This window comes from Panulirus ornatus, chromosome 9 (genome assembly GCF_036320965.1).
Source record: "Panulirus ornatus isolate Po-2019 chromosome 9, ASM3632096v1, whole genome shotgun sequence".
Lineage (NCBI taxonomy): Eukaryota > Metazoa > Arthropoda > Malacostraca > Decapoda > Palinuridae > Panulirus > Panulirus ornatus.
In genome coordinates this window covers 52,347,933-52,369,785 of record NC_092232.1, presented here as the reverse complement: position 1 = coordinate 52,369,785, position 21,853 = coordinate 52,347,933, and the positions used below count along the sequence as shown (strand labels likewise).

Below are 21,853 nucleotides of genomic sequence, written 5' to 3'. Positions count from 1 at the left end.
CCAATCAAGGTTCATGATCCTGATGATGATGAAGTTTCACAAAAATGTGTTGAAGTTATATGCAGATATACATGATAAACCACAAGAAATAATATTCAGTAGTATTCAGTGTGTCACTGGAAAAAGCAAAGTGCTAGGGGATTGGAAGACAGCAAATGTCATATCTGTCTATAAGAAATGAGACTGAGAAGAGGCACTGAACAACAAACTGGTGTCCATTTAGAGTGTTATTTGTAAAGCAACGGAAAAGATAATCAGAAAGCAAATGGATGACCTTCAGCAAAGAATAGATTACCTAAGTGAGAGGCAACATGGTTTCTATGGTAAGGAACATTTTAGATTTCTGGGAGAGATGGAGTTCCCTTTTAGACAAAAGAGAAGGATGACTGGATTGTTATATCTAGCTACCAGAAAGCATTTGACATTTTATTTCATGGGAGGCTGATTAAAAAGCTGCATCGCCAGGCAGGAATAAGGGGTAGACTATTTTTAGGTATAGAAGATTGTCTTAGTGATGGAAACAAAGGACACGAGTCAGAGAAGCTTTCTCAGAATGGGTTGAGGTCACCAGTTGAGTGCCTCAGGGTTTTGTTCTGGAACCATTGATCATTTTGATCGATATGAATGAATTACCAGAAGGTACATACTCCTACCTCGATATGTTTGCAGAGGGATGTTTATGAAGGAAATGAAAAGTGAGGAAGATTGCATCAACTTACAAGGGGACCTAGACAGACTCTAAAGTTAGTGTAATAGAAGTTGATGAAACTCATCCTAAGTAAATATAAAGTAATGAGAATGAGACACAGTCAAAGAAGGCCTCACCATGAATATAATCAAGCAAGAAATAAGTTGCAGGATTATGAATGTAAGGGGCCCCTAAGAGTTGGCTTTGTCCTTGATCTGTTGTTGGAGTCCTACATTAGGACAAACTGTCTGCTGGCAAATACTAGAATAGCATTCAGGTATATGGATAAGAAAATATTCAGCAAGCTGGTTGGATTCTGTATTAGACCAGAATTAGGATATGTTCTCAAGTTTGGCCACCTTGCCTAAAGAAGCACAAAGATTTAATGGAGATGGTCCAGGCATGAACAACAAAGATTGTAGCAGAATTATGAAAACTGAGTTGCAGGGAAAGGTTAGAGGCCTTGAATTATCCCCCATGGAAGAGAGAAGAATTAGGGGTGATCTGATCACAGTCCTTGAATTTTTAAGTCAGCTTGATGCAGATGTAGATAGTTAACAGTTCTTCAGGAGATGCAGGGATAGAACTACCAGAGGAAATAACGTGAATTTGAAGAAGTTTGTTTGAAAAGATGTTGAGAAGTACTTTTATAGTAGAAGAGTAGTGGATGAATAGATAAAACTGAATGAAGAATTGGTAAATGTGGACAACATAAAGAAATATAAATAGTTGTATGATAGTGGAGAATGTTCAGGAGATGGCACACCACAAGTTTAAAACTCCCTCCCCTATACAGTACATATAGTTCGAACACACACACACACACACACACACACACACACACACACACTCATGGACATAGATCCAGCCCATATTTTGTGAAGGTGGTGTGAAACATAGTGTTTGTAAGAGTATACCTGTATAATGAATTTACAAGATCTGACAGTTTCATAAAGCTAAAAAAATGATGCAGAAAAAGCAATCACTTACCATGTGACCAACTGCAAAGAGTGTAGTTTATTGGCTGTTCTCAGAAGAGCTCTCCATTATTTTATTATGATGGCATAATCCACGAAATATATTAAAGATTTTGTTTCTTCTACTATGATTTAGTCTACACAGATTTACTTTAATGTTTACAGGTTATCTCAGATTTATGTTGCTTTTTATAACTTTCTGACTTTGTCAACACTTAAGTTTACTTCATTATGTGTATATTTTCACATTTATGTTCCTTTTTCTTACTATCTTAGTTTATATTCTAGTATACTTCACAGAGCAAGTGATCCATGTTTTGGAATTAGAACTGTTTCAGGAGGCATTGCATCTGTTCACATATGGCTCCTTTCTGCCCCAGTGTCAACATTCTCTTCATACACTTGTCTCACTAGACTCATCAGATATATTTCAGACTAAAACAAACTTTTCTCCCCCTCTGATAATTCCTCTAGCGCTTGCCGTATTTTAGAGGCTGTAAGTATTCCTTGGCATTTATCAGGCTAGTGGATTTGTGGGGAAGGCGACATGCTCTATGAAACTGACATGTGACTTTTCCCATGATTAAGCCAGTTCCTCCAACTATGTACAATTCTTCAACCACTGGGCTCTTGCCATAAAGCATTGCTCTCTTTACGTTGACATTCTAAATTCTCAGTGCAGGGGGTTTCAGTTGAAGGATACTTAGGTCTGCCAGCACCTCCAGTTACATATACTTTGTTTAAGTAGTCATCTATGAACCACCTTTAGAGTGTCAGTGCCAGCAAAATTCAACTTGTCATGGGAAAGCATTTTCCTAGATATAGTACAAAAGCATCCCATAGTGCTTGCCTCAGTTAAGGATAAGATCAGTTAGAGTTCATTTTTGTATTTGTTCTATGGTTATATGATATGCTTATCCTTCATTTCAGTAGTAGATATTCTGTTTTTACCCATTTGATCTCTTACCCCTAACACGTAACATTTGTTTATCTCTTACATTCATTTACATTAGTGATGTGCCCCTCAATTATTTTGGTCATATTCATACTTTCCTCTACATGCTGTCTCATAGCTTCATCTTGTATTAGCTATTCACTTTAAAATGAGTTATGATACAGATATTCAAAATTTATAAGAAAAGTGCTCAAAATATCTTTGATGATAAAAGATGTATGAAAACTGCATGGGCTTGTGATTTTTCAGGTGCTATCCGAACTGTTAGCCCCTTAGATCATGAAGTGGTGTCAAAAGTTAGCTTCAGTGTAGAAGTTCATGATAATGGCCAACCAAGACTGTCTGCATCTACCACAGCTACTGTTATGATCACCATTACTGACATCAATGATGTACCACCACGATTCCTGCTGCAAGAGTACAATGCTACTTTGCTCACACCAACACAAAAGTAAAGTGATGAGTTTGATCGTATACATAATTTGAATGCTATAAGGACTAGTTTTATATCATTTTCTATGGTTATAACTGCAATCTTGTATGCTGTTTTTATTTTTCATATTGCATTACTGTTATTTGCTGTGATACTTGTTTCAGGGATGTGTCTGTAGTACAGCTAAATGCAACTGATCTTGACTTTGGAGGCAAGGCCAACCTTGAATTTGAAATAGCTGATGGAAACAAAGATGGAAAGTTTAAGATCAGTTCAAAAACTGGACTTATAACTGTAAATAACTCAAACAATCTTGCTAGTCACTATCAGTTGAAGGTAAGCATGACAGAATCTGACAGTATTATGATTCTATTTTCAACATTCTATTTATTGAGATACAGATTTTGAGTATTATCTAATGAGTTATGGACTTTTAGTATGATTTAGATTAAACCAATTACAAATGCATTTGTTTTTGAAGGCCACTTTATGAAATTGATGATAAATGTTTTGTTTTGATTATACATGAAGAAATCACATGTGAAACTTTAAAATGTGTTAAGGAGGCAGATACGAAGAAAATGGAAATCAGTTTAAGAGGGTGTTTGTGGGGCTAATTCTAACTGAAGTACTGATTCTAACGTAAAAAGGTTTTTGTATATTAATTATCTATAACTCTATTTCCATAAATGTAGAATAGACCAGATACATCCTGCTTCCCACTTCCCTCATACACATTCTCAACCCATGTCTTCTGCTCTGAAATAAAACATGAACTTCCACTTTGAAATGAGTTTGTCTTAATGCTTCATGTTGCATATAAAATTAATGTGCAGTATGACTAAAGTCTCCATCCAAATCTCCAAATTCATACATTGAATGGTTTCATATTACTTAATCAGAAATCATTCCAGTGTTGCTATGATGTGTCCAAACAAGGTTGTGTGATGAAATGTCTAGATGTGTCAGAATCGGATGATCTTGTGTCACAGTGAGAATATCACACGAGACAAAATGGAACAAATACTCAGATTTTGAAGGAGTTGTTTAGAAATATTTCAGGTGGCTGGATTATGACTCCTCAAGTTTCATTAATAATTGGATGTTTGTGTGAGCAAAACTGGATAGAAGTCCTTTGGTAATTAGAGAGGAATGAATTCATATATGCGTTATGTTAATTTTTATCATTGTTTTATTACATTGCAGCCATTTATACGATGATTTTGTGCCCCCTTCATTTAAGGTGGATTTGTTCCCCTTTCATCAAAGGTGGAGACTTTTTTATTCATATTTGTCTGATGTTTCTTGCTTTAGTGAAGTAGTGCCAGGACCAGAGGAAAATTTGCCACATTCACTCACATTCATTCTCTAGCTGTCATATGTGATGCTTTAAAGGTGGAGACCTATTGTATTGATACTGTTCTGTTTGTTCTAATTTTCTTTTTTTTTTTGTAAGTGTCTCCCTGTTTAGATCATAACTTTCTTATTTTTGGTGACATCTTCATGAAACGTGGTGCATATAAGGACAATCCAAAGGTGGCTTTTTCCATATGATAATTATATCACTATAATCTTAGCTTTAAAGGTCAAGTTCAAATATTTGTACATTTTATGAACTTCCCTTGTTTAGGTCATAGCTTTCCTATGTGTTTGGTAATATCTTTCCCAAACTATATGCAGGAGTATCAGATGGTGACAAAGTGTTGCTCATTTTAATTTGATCACAGAAACCTTAAACTTTGTTGAGGTCATATACATCTGTAAGGTTCCTGGAAAGTGCTGTTAGTACTAAAAAGAGAGGGAGAAAATAAGGTTAGGTTTCAGGATTTTCAAAACTCTCTTGGCTTTTTTATTTGCTTAAAACTTTTTTTTTTTTCATGTAATATTCTTAAACAGTACAACAGTTTTCTGATCATTCAACATTAACTCCTAAGAATCAGTTGATATGTCAGGGTTCAAGACTGTACAGACAGAGAGGGTGGCACTGAGGTAAACATTTGGGTTTCATTATAATTGGACTCCAGAAGCTGTTTTCGTATGTTAGGTGCCACACAGCAAGCAGTGATGTTAGTATGGTTTGCTCCTGCTATGATATGTATAATATGACATATGTCTAATCACCATAGTCAGGTGTTTCATTGTAAATTCTACCAGTGTCAAGCAGGGAATATTATTACATTGCTAGTATTTTTTAGTACATATGCATCAGAAATTTAAACAGTTTCTTTGGAAACATTTCAGTTGCTTTCATTATGTAACCATGTTTTCTACTGATATTGAATACCCCACATTTATAGTTAAAAAAATAGAAAGGAAAGATATGTTCTGCACCAAAAAGTGTCCTGAAAGGTTCTGTCCCGTCCCTGCTTTCTTAATCTTTTTATCAATGATCTCCTCTTCCACAAAATATCAAATGCACTCATATGCTGACAACATAGCATTCTTCCACATCCTTCAGTTGTGCTCCTTGGACTCAACCTGCATCTCCACTTGACAAAACTTCCACAATAAACTCAGACTTGGACAGGATATATCAGTAAGTTAGATGAAATCTAGTTAAGTTTAATGCCTCCAAGACCCAGTTTCAACCGCTCTTACTATCAAAAACTCCTCCTAACTTTTGTTTCTCATTTTAAGGTTCTATAATTCCACCTCTTGACTCAACAAACATACTTGGTACCACTGTAACATCCACTCTCTCTTGGAAACCTCACATTACGGAAATAGCTAAGTCTGCTTGTAAGAAACAGGGAGTCCTGTTTAGATGTTGAAATTTATTGCTCAGTTTATACAAAGAAGAGATTCGTCCTAGTATGGAGTACTGCTCTCACATCTGGGTTGGTTCTAGCTCTGCATCCTGACTTGACAGAGTTGAAAGCGATTTGACTCAAACTTTTCCTGGCTACCTCAAAACTTGACCCCCTTGTTGTATGCTGCAACAGTGGTTCATTTCCCCCCTTCTATGGATATTACTTTGGTTTTTGCTTCAGGGAGCTGGCTGTTTGTGTTCCCCTACCACCAGCGAGACCATGCAACACTTGGCAAACTGCAGCATCACATGATTACTGTGTGGTCATTGGCAACTCAAGGGTGGTCCATTTTGATAACTGTGTCTTTCCCTACGCCTCAGAGCTTTGAACCTCCTCTACCTTCCCATGTCTTTTGCGACAACTATGACCTGGCACATTTTAAAAGACAGGTTTTTCATCCTCCAAAATTTGTAGATACTTTCCCCTTGTCTCTTCCTTTTTCCTTTCATAATCTCTGTATTTCAATGAAGTGCCTAGCCTTGATGTGGACTTTTGTCCATGACTGAAGCCTACAGTGGAAAGAAAAAGGCCAGATCCCAGAGTGAAGTTGATGGTGGAGCTACAGTAGTGTGAGATGGAAGGAAGACATCTGCCACACCACTCTCGATATCTTGGCACCTAATTGTTTGGGAAGGGTTCATGATGACTTTCATATGGATTCTACTGCATTTTAAGCAATGCATTTTCAACTGCAGTGTCTGCAGATATGCACACTACTCAGGAGTCCATGCACTGCTCACCAGTGTGCTTCCAAGTAGCTTAGAATATTTTTTTTTTTTTTTTTTTTTTGCTTTGTCGCGCAAGGTAGCGCAAGGAAACAGACGAAAGAAATGGCCCAACCCACCCCCATACACGTGTATATACATACACGTCCACACACGCAAATATACATACCTACACAGCTTTCCATGGTTTACCCCAGACGCTTCACATGCCCTGATTCAATCCACTGACAGCACGTCAACCCCGGTATACCACATCGATCCAATTCACTCTATTCCTTGCCCTCCTTTCACCCTCCTACATGTTCAGGCCCCAATGACACAAAATCTTTTCCACACCATCTTTCCACCTCCAATTTGGTCTCCCACTTCTCCTCGTTCCCTCCACCTCCGACACATATATCCTCTTGGTCAATCTTTCCTCACTCATTCTCTCCATGTGCCCAAACCATTTCAAAACACCCTCTTCTGCTCTCTCAACCACGCTCTTTTTATTTCCACACATCTCTCTTACCCTTACGTGACTTACTTGATCAAACCACCTCACACCACACACTGTCCTCAGACATCTCATTTCCAGCACATCCACCCTCATGTGCACAACTCTATCCATAGCCCACGCCTCGCAACCATATAACATTGTTGGAACCACTATTCCTTCAAACATACCCATTTTTGCTTTCCGAGATAATGTTCTCGACTTCCACACATTCTTTAAGGCTCCCAGAATTTTCGCCCCCTCCCCCACCCTATGATTCACTTCCGCTTCCATGGTTCCATCCGCTGCCAGATCCACTCCCAGATATCTAAAACACTTTACTTCCTCCAGTTTTTCTCCATTCAAACTTACCTCCCAATTGACTTGACCCTCAACCCTACTGTACCTAATAACCTTGCTCTTATTCACATTTACTCTTAACTTTCTTCTTTCACACACTTTACCAAACTCAGTCACCAGCTTCTGCAGTTTCTCACATGAATCAGCCACCAGCGCTGTATCATCAGCAAACAACAACTGACTCACTTCCCAAGCTCTCTCATCCACAACAGACTTCATACTTGCCCCTCTTTCCAAAACTCTTGCATTCACGTCCCTAACAACCCCATCCATAAACAAGCTTAGAATATGTTTATACATATTTAATTTATTTATTTTGCTTTGTCACTGTCTCCCACGTTTGCGAGGTAGCACAAGGAAACAAACGAAAGAAATGGCCCAACCCACCCCCATACACATGTATACACATACACGTCCACACACGCAAATATACATACCCATACATCTCAGTGAACACATATATATACACACACAGACACTTACATATATACACATGCACACAATTCACATTGTCTGCCTTTATTCATTCCCATCGCCACCTCACCACACATGGAAATAACATCCCCCTCCCCCCTCATTTGAGCGAGGCAGCGCTAGGAAAAGACAACAAAGGCCCCATTCGTTCACATCAGTCTCTAGCTGTCATGCAATAATACCCGAAACCAAAGCTCCCTTTCCACATCCAGACCCCACAGAACTTTCCATGGTTTATGCCAAGACTCTTCACGTGCCCTGATCAATCCATTGACAGCACGTCGACCCCGGTATACCACATCGATCCAATTCACTCTATTCCTTGCCCTCCTTTCATCCTCCTGGCATGTCAGGCCCCGATCACTCAATATCTTTTTCACTCCACTATTCCTCCTCCAATTGGCTCCCTCATTTCCAGCACATCCACCCTCATGTGCACAACTCTATCCATAGCCCACGCCTCGCAACCATATAACATTGTTGGAACCACTATTCCTTCAAACATACCCATTTTTGCTTTCCGAGATAATGTTCTCGACTTCCACACATTCTTTAAGGCTCCCAGAATTTTCGCCCCCTCCCCCACCCTATGATTCACTTCCGCTTCCATGGTTCCATCCGCTGCCAGATCCACTCCCAGATATCTAAAACACTTTACTTCCTCCAGTTTTTCTCCATTCAAACTTACCTCCCAATTGACTTGACCCTCAACCCTACTGTACCTAATAACCTTGCTCTTATTCACATTTACTCTTAACTTTCTTCTTTCACACACTTTACCAAACTCAGTCACCAGCTTCTGCAGTTTCTCACATGAATCAGCCACCAGCGCTGTATCATCAGCAAACAACAACTGACTCACTTCCCAAGCTCTCTCATCCACAACAGACTTCATACTTGCCCCTCTTTCCAAAACTCTTGCATTCACGTCCCTAACAACCCCATCCATAAACAAGCTTAGAATATGTTTATACATATTTAATTTATTTATTTTGCTTTGTCACTGTCTCCCACGTTTGCGAGGTAGCACAAGGAAACAAATGAAAGAAATGGCCCAACCCACCCCCATACACATGTATACACATACACGTCCACACACGCAAATATACATACCCATACATCTCAGTGAACACATATATATACACACACAGACACTTACATATATACACATGCACACAATTCACATTGTCTGCCTTTATTCATTCCCATCGCCACCTCACCACACATGGAAATAACATCCCCCTCCCCCCTCATTTGAGCGAGGCAGCGCTAGGAAAAGACAACAAAGGCCCCATTCGTTCACACTCAGTCTCTAGCTGTCATGCAATAATACCCGAAACCAAAGCTCCCTTTCCACATCCAGACCCCACAGAACTTTCCATGGTTTATGCCAGACTCTTCACGTGCCCTGATTCAATCCATTGACAGCACGTCGACCCCGGTATACCACATCGATCCAATTCACTCTATTCCTTGCCCTCCTTTCACCCTCCTGCATGTTCAGGCCCCGATCACTCAAAATCTTTTTCACTCCATCTTTCCACCTCCAATTTGGTCTCCCACTTCTCCTCGTTCCCTCCACCTCCGACACATATATCCTCTTGGTCAATCTTTCCTCACTCCTTCTCTCCATGTGCCCAAACCATTTCAAAACACCCTCTTCTGCTCTCTCAACCACACTCTTTTTATTTCCACACATCTCTCTTACCCTTACATTACTTACTCGATCAAACCACCTCACACCACATATTGTCCTCAAACATCTCATTTCCAACACATCCACCCTCCTGCTTACAACTCTATCCATAGCCCACGCCTCGCAACCATACAACATTGTTGGAACCACTATTCCTTCAAACATACCCATTTTTGCTTTCCGAGATAATGTTCTCGACTTCCACACATTCTTCAAGGCTCCCAGGATATTCTCCCCCTCCCCCACCCTATGATTTACTTCCACTTCCATGGTTCCATCCGCTGCCAGATCCACTCCCAGATATCTAAAACACTTTACTTCCTCCAGTTTTTCTCCATTCAAACTTACCTCCCAATTGACTTGACTCTCAACCCTACTGTACCTAATAACCTTGCTCTTATTCACATTTACTCTTAACTTTCTTCTTTCACACACTTTACCAAACTCAGTCACCAGCTTCTGCAGTTTCTCGCATGAATCAGCCACCAGCCCTGTATCATCAGCGAACAACAACTGACTCACTTCCCATGCTCTCTCATCCCAACAGACTTCATACTTGCCCCTCTTTCCAAAACTCTTGCATTCACCTCCCTAACAACCCCATCCATAAACAAATTAAACGACCATGGCGACATCACACACCCCTGCCTGAAACCTACATTCACTGAGAACCATCACTTTCCTCTCTCCCTACACGTACACATGCCTTACATCCTCAATAAAAACTTTTCACTGCTTCTAACAACTTGCCTCCCACACCATATATTCTTAGTACCTTCCACAGAGCATCTCTATCAACTCTATCATATGCCTTCTCCAGATCCATAAATGCTACATACAAATCCATTTGCTTTTCTAAGTATTTTCCACATACATTCTTCAAAGCAAACACCTGATCCACACATCCTCTACCACTTCTGAAACCACACTGCTCTTCCCCAATCTGATGCTCTGTACATGCTTTCACCCTCTCAATCAATACCCTCCCATATAATTTACCAGGAATACTCAACAAACTTATACCTCTGTAATTTGAGCACTCACTCTTATCCCCTTTGCCTTTATACAATGGCACTATCAGTAAAATTCATTGTAATTGAAATAGCACTACCATTTTCTTGCCAAAATGATTATCACTAAGATATCTATTTGTTTTCAGTTAATCTTTGAACGATGAATGATTCTAGGTAAAATCATGAGATGTAAACATAAGTAAAATATATGTAGAATTACATTGATATCTTTAACATCATTTAAAGAAAGTATATTTAGTTGGTGCTTGTGTCAATAGGTAGCTTGCCATGTAGCCCAGTCCTCCTCATGTATGCAAATGCTTTTTCTTCCTGTGGGTATTATCTTCAAAAATAGAAAGGGGTTTAATGGTTTCAAAATTCACTGTCACTTAGCACCAAATTCTTTACAGCAGATGTGTTTGTTGTCTTGTCGGTGCGTGGTATTCTTCCAGTCAAAACATGCTTGCCTTCCTGTGTGAACATCTTTGTCTATACATACTTGAGATCCTATCAAATCATGCTTATCTGTCATAGTATACTTGTTTTTCTGATTGTATTTCATTGTGTCCTAAACATGTTTGTCTTTCTGTGTCAGTGTATATGTGCTTTTACATCTAAGCTTGAAAAGGAGGAAAGTGATCTGCATAATTGAAAAGACTCCTTGTTTAGACACGTAAGGAAACAAGATAAAATAGTGTACATTCATTTTTTATACCTTTTCTTTATACCTGTTTGCTGTTGACCACATAAGCAAGGTAGTGCCAGGAAAAGACAAAGAAATGGCCTGATCACATCCACACACTGGCTGTCATGTATCATGTACTAACCTCAGCCACAACAAGGCCCCGCAGACCTCGCTGCAGTTTTTCCAAGTTGCTTTACATGGCCTGGTTTAGTTCATTGGCAACAAATCCCCTATATACCACAGCAGATTTATGTAGGTATATTGTATACAAAAGATATGGTACAGTTTACAAGTATGAAAATTAGTGATACACTATTGATGTAAAACTTTAATTACTTGCAGTGTGTCATATGCATTGAGAGACTAAAATACAGTCATATGCAAAACACACATAAAAACCTGAAAGTTAATTTCAATACTGATACAATGGAAAAGACATTATATTCAAACAGTTTTTCTGGAAATATCCCTGTTGCATAATAAATGAATGAATTTATCAATTTATTTATTTATGAATTCATCTTTATTTTTTATGTATTAATTTGTTTATGCTTAATTGCCCAGGACCCCTTTCTAAGACAGAGAGTCTTCTTGTTACCCAGGACCCTCTTTCCAAGAGTTGCAACACTGGCAAGGCTGTGCTGCAAACGGTAAAAGGGAAATAAAGGACTTCTTTGAAGTGAGAAGTTCCTCAACTTGACTTTACTCCAAATGATTCAGCCTTGCTAAAGGATGCTTTTCACTTCTTGTGTAACCTCATGTAGGCAGAGACCAGTAACACTGATATAATAATGTTTTTTCATTGATGTGGCATCCACCAAGTTAATAGTCATCAAGAATACATAATACATGAGCATGAAGTAAAACATTTTTTTAGCAGCTAAAAGAGAACGTTTGCTACTAAAATTTCCCTCTGCTGGATACTTGATGCTTTAACAGTAACCAAGTCTCATCACTTTCTTACAATGTCAGCATATTCTTTACATACCCTGATGATATACTGTTCCTCTTAATTTGTATCTACTGTTTCTATACAGGATGACAGAACTTGAAACTAACTTAACTGTTAAGGAAGTCCAAAGTAGATTCCCTCATATGGCTAGGACAGCTGAAACATAATGCTGGTGCTGTTTTCTGTAGCACTGAGGAGCTCAGGAGAAAAATATCTGCTCATTTGTGAATGTTATAGTTTAATAAAAGTTCATGCCTAAGAGACTAAGTGCTACAGGTAAATGCTTAGTGCTACAGTTGTAACACTTTGTTTGAGGGAGTAAATGACTGGTTTTAAAAGTTTCTTGGAATCTTAAAGTTTAAAAGTACACACCAAAAAGACAAAGATTTAAGCATTTATCAGTTCTGAGACTGCAGCATTATCATAGTTTGGTGATGGAGGAAATAAACTAAGTAATGTAGTTGGAATAATCAAGATTAAAGAATTCCTTTATAGCAATAAGTTACATAGCTACATATTCCTTGTATGTCATAGAAGACAACAAAGATGGGTGGGAGAGAAGGGCTGGAATACCACCCCCCCCCCCCCCCCATCTTTTTGTATTTCAATTTTAAAAGGGAACAGAAGAAGGAGCCAAGTAGGAAGTGCTCATCCTCTTTGAAAGCATAGCCTAGAGTGACTGGGTATGTTTGGATGTAACCAAGATGTGTAGAAAAGAAAGACAGGTAGTGTATTTAAAGAAAGAAACCTGGAAGGTTTAGCTCTGAGTGAAAAAACCTCAAGAGTAAAGGGGAAGAATCGTGTGGGAATGTCTTAGGAGTAAAGTAAGGGTTTGGTGCAATAGTGAACGCTAATGAAGAGTTAGCCCAATTGCTGAAGCTGATGGTGGGGGGTGTGCAAAAGAGCATTAGGAAGTGAACTCCAGACTGGTGTAGGGAAAAACAAAAGCAGGCTGCAAGAGATGGGTGATTATTACTGCTTATGCATTTGGGCATGAAAAGAAAGATCATGAGGGGCAAGCATTTTGGAAGCACCTGAGTGAGTGTGTCATCGCTTAATGTGTAGACCATAGTGTTAGTGATGGGTAATTTAAATGCAAAGGTGAGTCATGTAGCAGGTGAGGGTATAATTGAGGGGCATGGGATATTCAGTAAGGTGAATGGAAATGATGAACAGCTTGTGGAGTTCTGTGTTGAAAAAGAACTGGTGATTTGAAGTACCTGTTTTAAAAAGAGGTACTTACACAAGTATACATATGTGAGTTGGAAAGATGGTCAGTGGGAACTATTGGATTACATACTAATTGATAGGTGTGTAAAAGAGAGAGGCTCTTGGATGCAAACATGCTCAGAGGGGCAGCTAGTGGGATGTCTAATTATCAGTTGTTGCAGGCGAGGGTGAAGATTTGAAGGTATTTTTGGAAAAGAGGAAATTATGTGGGTGAGAATAGACTGGTGAAAATAGCTGAGCTTGGAAAGTAGACTTTTAGGAAGAAATACCATGAGACATTGAGTATCGAATGGCTGAGGGTGAGAGTGAACAAAGCTAGAGGAGTGAATGAGGAATGGAAGGTATTTAGGCAAGCTGTGTTGGCATATGTGAGAAAAGCATGTTGCCTGAGGAAGGTGGGAGATGGACAAGTAAGAAAGGGTGCTTAGTGGTAGGATGACTCAGTAAATTGCTAGTGAAAGGCAAAAGAGAGGTATATAGGCAATACTTACAGTGAAGGAGTGCAAATGATTGGGAGAAGCAGGAGATAAGAGGAAGGTGCAGGGGTTGAAAAAGAGTGCAAATGAGAATTGGATGAGCAAGTAACAGTAAACTTCTGGGAGAAAAAGATATTTTGAAAGGAGTCAGTGATGTGAGAAAAACAAGAGAACAAATGGGGATGCCAGTGAAGGGAGCAAATATGAAGGTGGTAACAAGCAGTGATATGATGAGGAGGAGACGGAGTGATTATTGTTGAATGTGTTTGATGGTAGAGAGGCAGACTAGAGGGTTTGGGTTGGGGAAGTATGCAAATTAGGAGAATCATGGAAAGTGGTTTGGTGAAGAGGGAGGAGATGGTGAAAAGCATGCAGAAGATGGAATGTGATAAGGCAGCTGGAGTGGTTGACAGTGCACTTGAAGATTATATTAAGAAAGTGGGGAACTTGTTGTTGATTAGTTGCCTAGGATTTTCAGTTTGTATACTTATGGGATATGATGAGGTGCTTGAGGATTGGCAGAATGTATGTATAAAGCCATTATACAAAGTTAAGGTGAACAAAGGTAAGTTTTCAACTAGACGTATAAGTTTGCTGAGCATACCTAGTAAGTTGCACGGGAAAGCAATGATTGAGAGGATGAAGGCACCTTCCCCTCCAGCAGCCCCTCACAACATAAATATTGGCACTTCAATAAAGTTGACTGGAATAAGAAACAAAAGTGCTTTTCTGACTTTCCTGGAATGAGTTACTGTCTCTTTGTGGTGATGATTCTGTCTGCCAGATTCATAGCAGAGGTTATTGTTGTGGGAATGGAAGCATTTATCCCATCCTCCTCTAAAATGACCACAACTTCCAATCCATTGTTCAGCCATTCCTATTCTGAGGCCATTCAGGCAAGGGGTCAGGCTTGGAAACATTTTTCCATCCTCCAAATCCCATTCTGCATATATCACTGCATGTAATCATTGCAAGTACATTATCCATGAGGCAAGGCATTCCTTTATTCAAAGGAAGTGTGATAACCTCCCCTCTTCATCCACTGACAGGTCTTTCTGGTCTTTAGCTAAGAGTATCTCTTACAGCTGTCTCTTCCATAGACAAAGCAACTCTCTTTGGTTCTCATTTCTCCTCTAACTCTATCGTGGATGACTACGAATTCTTCAGCACCTGATGCTGCTCTTACTAATCCAGTGCATATCCCCATAATCTTTTTTAACTGTGAAAAACACCTATCTCTCTTTATGTGAGCAAGGCTTATGGACCTGATAGGATCCATCCCTGTGTACTGAAAGAGAGTGCCTCTGAACTTGCACCTGTGCTTGCTCATCTGCTCTGTTTGTGTTTAAAAACCAAAACTTTTCCTTCATCTTGGAGGCATGTATTGTTATATCTCATTCCTGAGAGGGTTGACCATTCTAACTCCTCTTACTGTTGTCCTGTTGCTCTAATGTCTACTGTTTCCAAAGCCTTGGAATCTTTCCTCAGCATCCATATCCTCATACATCTTGAATCTCACAGCCTTTTCTATGATCACCATTATGGCTTCCATATGGTGATATCCACTGTTGTTATTTATAATTATATTATTCATTATACTTTGTCGCTGTCTCCGACATTAGTGAGGTAGCGCAAGGAAACAGACGAAAGAATGGCCCAACCTACCCACATACACATTTATATACATACATGTCCACACACATGCATATACATACCTATACATCTCAACGTACACATATATATACACACACAGACATATACATATATACACCTTTACATAATTCATACTGTCTGCCCTTATTCATTCCCGTCACACATGAAATGACAACCCCCTCCCCATGCATGTGCGTGAGGTAGCGCTAGGAAAAGACAACAAAGGCCACATTCGTTCACACTCAGTCTCAAGCTGTCCTGTATAATGCACTGAAACCACAGCTCCCTTTCCACATCCAGGCCCCACAAAACTTTCCATGGTTTACCCCAGATGCTTCGCATGGCCTGGTTGAATCCATTGACAGCACATCGACCCCGATATACCACATCATTCCAATTCACTCTATTCCTTGCACGCCTTTCACCCTCCTGCATGTTCAGGCCCCGGTCACTCAAAATCTTTTTCACTCCATCTTTCCACCTCCAATTTGGTCTCCCACTTCTCCTCACTCCCTCCACCTCTGACACATATATCCTCTTTGTCAATCTTTCCTCACTCATTCTCTCCATGTGACCAAACCATTTCAAAACACCCTCTTCTGCTCTCTCAACCACACTCTTTTTATTACCACACATCTCTCTTACCCTTTCATTACTTGCTCTATCAAACCATCTCACACCACATATTGTCCTCAAACATCTCATTTCCAGCACATCCACCTTCCTCCGCACAACTCTGTCTATAGCCCATGCCTCGCAACCATATAACATTGTTGGAACCCTTATTCCTTCAAACATACCCATTTTTGCTTTGAGATAACGTTCTCGACTTCCACACATTTTTCATCACTCCCAGTACTTTCGCCCCCCCTCCCCCACCCTATGACTCACTTCCACTTCCTTGGTTCCATCCGCTGCCAAATCCACTCCCAGATATCTAAAACACTTCACTTCCTCCAGTTTTTCTCCATTCAAACTTTCCTTAACTTGCCCCTTAACCCTACTGCACTTAATAACCTTGCTCTTATTCACATTTACTCTCAGCTTTCTTCTTTCACACACCTTTCCAAACTCAGTCACCAGCTTTTGCAGTTTCTCACCTGAATCAGCCACCAGCGCTGTATCATCAGCAAAGAACAACTGACTCACTTCCCAAGCTCTCTCATCCACAACAGACTGCATACTTGCCTCTCTTTCCAAAACTCTTGCATTCACCTCCCTAACAACCCCATCCATAAACAAATTAAACAACCATGGAGACATCACGCACCCCTGCCGCAAACCGACATTCACTGAGGACCAATCACTTTCCTCTCTTCCTACTCGTACACATGCCTTACACCCTCGATAAAAACTTTTCACTGCTTCTAACAACTTGCCTCCACACCATATACTCTTAATACCTTCCACAGAGCATCTATATCAACTTTATCATATGCCTTTTCCAGATCCATAAATGCTACATACAAATCCATTTGCTTTTCTAAGTATTTCTCACATACATTCTTCAAAGCAAACACCTGATTCTTTCCTATCCTATCTTACTAATGTATGGTCATGATCACTGAAAGATTTTCGGGAATCATGGGTAATTGTTCTTGATGCATCCAAAGCTTTTGACAGGATGTGGTATCCCTCCCTCAACTCTGTGCCTCACATGTAGCTTTCCCTCTGGCTGATCTGTCTCTGTGGTTATCGATGAATCAGCCTCCTTCTCTTTCTCCATCTATTTTGGTGCCCCTCAAGTTACATTTTCTTACCTAAATTTTTTTTGCACTTTTTCTCCTTTCTATCTGTGATTTGCTCTCTTCTGCAAGTAACCAGATGCACTCATATGCTGATGACTTCAACACTGCATTCCTCTACTTCCTTCAGTTCTAATTCCTCGTCACTTACTTGATCTGCGTCTCGTCTCTACACAATTACCTCGGCAAACTTAGACAGGATATCTCAGCAGGGCAGACAAAATCTGATGAAGCTTACTGCCTCCAAGACCCAGTTTCTGCCAATCTCTCATATCAAAAATTCATCACAGCTTTCCTCTCTCCTTTGACGGATTTGTTATTAACCTCTTGACTCAATGAACATACTTGGTACGTCTGTAACATCTATACCATCTTGGTAATCCTACACCATGGGAATAGTTAAGTCTGCCTCTAAGAAGCTGGGAGTCCTGTTTAGATGTTAAAGTTTTGTTTCTTTTGAACAGTTGCTCCATTTATACAAAGGATTGATCTGTCCTTGTATGGTGTTCTGCCATTACATCTGGGTTGGTTCTGGCTCTTCATCCTTACTTGACAGAGTTAAGTCAAAAGTAGTCCAACTTATTATCTTACCTTGGCTAACTTCAAAACTTAACTCATGTACCCAGTGCCACAGTGATGGTTCACTTTCCCTCTTCAGTAGCTATTACTTTGATTTTTGTTCCTGAGAGCTGGCTGCTTGTGTGTCCCCACTACTAGCTAGACCAAACAATGCTTGGTAAGCTGCTGTGTCACATTAGAGTGTGGCTGTAGGCAACACAGGGGTGGGCCATTTTGATAACTTTTTTTTTTTTTTACCCTACTCATAGTTTTGGAACTCTACCATCTATGTTTTTCCCAATAACTATGACTTGGCACTTTTTAAAAGACAGTTTTTCATTTCCTTCAAAATTTGCAAATACTTTTCCTTGTCTCTTCTCTTTCCTTTTCATTAAGTTCTTTATATTTCAATTAAGGGCCTGGCTTGATGTTGACTTTCGTTCATGATTGGAACCTCCTATATTAAAAGGAAATGTAACATATAGCTCATCTTTTCTTTCTTTCGTACATGTTCGCAGTTTCCCATGTTAGTGTGGTAGCACCAGGAGCAGGCAAAGAAGGGGCCTCATTCACTCATAACAACTCTCAAGCTGTTATGTGTAATGAAACCAGAACCCCCTATCTGCAACCAGGGCCCCATCAACCTTTCCATCATTAAATCAGTTGAATTAACCTTGTTAACTCACTATTAAATCAGTAAAATCAGCTTCAAAACGTATAGCTTATTACCATAAGCTATACGTTTACAAATGTACTTCATCTTTTTACTCCCAACAGCACTTTTGGACCTTTAGGGTTAATTTTGAAGAACCTTAAAAAGTTGTTTATGGTGCAGCTCATTGATGGGAATAATTTTTCTACCACCATGGAATTTTTGCAATTTATATGGTAAAAAGAAATGAAAGATCCATTTCTTGAATGTAATTTATGCAGCAAAAGGGTTGAGTCAAAACCTGAAGGTTTTCTCAACACTAGAATTATTTCATTGGAAGTTATTTTTGTCATCTTGTGTATGATTTTATGAGGCTCTAGGCCAAATGATTACTTCTCTGGTAGTTCTAGATGGATGCTTCAAATTGGGATTGACTTTTCATTCTTTAAATCATGTAGTGGGGCTCTTGGGGGGTACAAAAGTCCTGTCTTTTGCTATTAAGGAAATACTGGGCCCATGATTTTTTTGCGTTAGAGTGTCTTGATGTGGGTTACAGGAGAGACTTTTTAATTGGTCACTGTTGCCCCTGGAGTGGCACCTCAGTGGATCTCCATGCCACCAGAATCAATGTCTCGCTGTATACTTACTTTTGTCCCCAATTAGAAGGAAGTGTATTTCAAAGAAATCAATTATCCTAGGCTGTTAGTTAATGGAACCATATTTTCTCTACTCCAAGTTATCCTCTTAGAGAACTGGTTTCCAGAATTTAGAAATACAGGTAGTCCCTTGTGGACAAGACCTTAATGCCAGAGGTACCTTCAGCAATGTCATGTGCCTTGGTATATACCTTAGGGTTTTTGTTAGACCTCTGATTCAGAGACCAAGTCAGTCCTGCAATGTGGATTGTATATGTCTATTTTTTCTTGACCTTCTTCAGGAAAGGGTTTGGAGCAAGCTAACATTTGACCTTTTAACCTATTTTCATAACACCCTCCCTTCTGCCTAGTTTAGTACATATTGACCTGAAATATCTTCTCCCTTTTTTGAAGAATCTGATGTCTTGTAAGTGAATTGTGCTTGCTTAGACTTTTCTAGCCTTTGTCACCACAAAACGAGGTTAGTAATACTACTCCTGCTTGAGAGTACCCTCTCAAGAACCCCATGTTTCTGAGTGTATTATTTCCCCAACAGGCTTAATTTGAGATTAGCTTCTTTTGTCCCTCCTCAAGGTTAACTGGTTGCCTTTTTCCCCACAGCCCAAGTGGGAACTTTTAGTCTTAGACCCTTTATAGTTCATTATTACCTTTTAAGTGTCTTATATGAACTCTTGTCTTTTAGTCCTGGGTGTTGGGAGAGAGCTAGTGAATTTCATGCTGTGACTAGACACTAGATCTTGTCTTTACTTCCTTCTATGGGTTCAGATTAACCAAAACCCTGGTTTTATCAAGGAACAAAATTGTCAAGTAGTATTTTTTTTTTTTTTCTTTTTTTTTTTCAACTATACAGAAAGGACTAGCAAAGCCCTGTGCAAGGATGACATGCAAATCATGAAAATTCTGCTCTTTTGACATTTTGGACTTGCTATGTGTTTTAGGGATTCTTCCTTCTGGAGAATTGGTTTTGAGTTCCCATTCAACCCACAAGTGAAAGTTTTTTAACTTGATGTTACTTATTTGAAGGTTTTTCTTTAAACCTCCTGCATTGGATATGCTCTTGTGCTAACAGGACAAACCATGGAGAGAAATGTGGGTTTTGAAATTAGAAAGACCTCTCCTTTCAGAATTAGTGTCCTGTGAGCCATTTTCCCTGATTTTGTCATCTTCCATGGATTTTCCCTGCCTTTCTTTTTGTTTCTTTTTTATTTCTTTTTTAACCACCTGTGCCCACTTGGATGGGCACTCAAGATCACCAAAATGTATGGGGTTTGAGTGGTTGATGAGAGGTGGGTCAATGACATCAGTCTTATGGCATTTACTGATTGCTTGAGGATAGGCCCAGAAGATAAGCAGTGGCTGCAGTTACCACTAAGTTGTTCACAAAAGGTCAGCATAGAATGCTGCCTCCTTACTGGATATCTCATGCTCGTGGGACACTGCCTTGGAGAGAAAAGGTTTTTCAACTTTCAAAACCCTAATTTTTCTTAGAATGTGCTGGCTAAAAGGTCTACTATTTGTCAGTACCTCTTGATATTTTATGGTTTGACTAAAAAGTAAGGGCTACTCCTCCCATTCACCTGCCTTCTCTCTTTTTTTCTAGTTATTGTTTATCCCTCTGGGAAAGCTACAATGATTGGCTTGCTTTCATCTGCCAAATCCTTCAGTTTCATTTCTTTTTTCATTTCCCAGCAATTGTTGTTCGCTGATGATACAGCGCTGGTGGCTGATTCATGTGAGAAACTGCAGAAGCTGGTGACTGAGTTTGGTAAAGTGTGTGAAGAAGAAAGTTAAGAGTAAATGTGAATAAGAGCAAGGTTATTAGATACAGTAGGGTTGAGGGTCAAGTCAATTGGGAGGTGAGTTTGAATGGAGAAAAACTGGAGGAAGTGAAGTGTTTTAGATATCTGGGAGTGGATCTGGCAGCGGATGGAACCATGGAAGTGGAAGTGGATCATAGGGTGGGGGAGGGGGCGAAAATTCTGGGGGCCTTGAAGAATGTGTGGAAGTCGAGAACATTATCTCGGAAAGCAAAAATGGGTATGTTTGAAGGAATAGTGGTTCCAACAATGTTGTATGGTTGCGAGGCGTGGGCTATGGATAGAGTTGTGCGCAGGAGGATGGATGTGCTGGAAATGAGATGTTTGAGGACAATGTGTGGTGTGAGGTGGTTTGATCGAGTGAGTAACGTAAGGGTAAGAGAGATGTGTGGAAATAAAAAGAGCGTGGTTGAGAGAGCAGAAGAGGGTGTTTTGAAGTGGTTTGGGCACATGGAGAGAATGAGTGAGGAAAGATTGACCAAGAGGATATATGTGTCGGAGGTGGAGGGAACGAGGAGAAGAGGGAGACCAAATTGGAGGTGGAAAGATGGAGTGAAAAAGATTTTGTGTGATCGGGGCCTGAACATGCAGGAGGGTGAAAGGAGGGCAAGGAATAGAGTGAATTGGAGCGATGTGGTATACCAGGGTTGACGTGCTGTCAGTGGATTGAATCAAGGCATGTGAAGCGTCTGGGGTAAACCATGGAAAGCTGTGTAGGTATGTATATTTGCGTGTGTGGACGTATGTATATACATGTGTATGGGGGGGGGATTGGGCCATTTCTTTCGTCTGTTTCCTTGCGCTACCTCGCAAACGCGGGAGA

The 21,853-nt window shown here is 39.8% G+C and overlaps 1 protein-coding gene and 1 non-coding gene across 2 annotated transcripts in view; both read left to right on the top strand.

The window, feature by feature from the left end:
- Window positions 1-21,853, top strand: part of LOC139750068 (fat-like cadherin-related tumor suppressor homolog) — a 791,324-nt gene that overhangs the window by 663,359 nt on the left and 106,112 nt on the right. The window contains 2 exon segments of the mRNA XM_071664403.1: window positions 2,870-3,071; window positions 3,218-3,389. Coding sequence (XP_071520504.1) covers window positions 2,870-3,071; window positions 3,218-3,389 — 374 coding nt within the window.
- On the top strand, window positions 20,023-20,125 carry LOC139750492 (U6 spliceosomal RNA). The gene has a single exon (XR_011713182.1). It is a non-coding gene; the product is annotated as a U6 spliceosomal RNA (small nuclear RNA).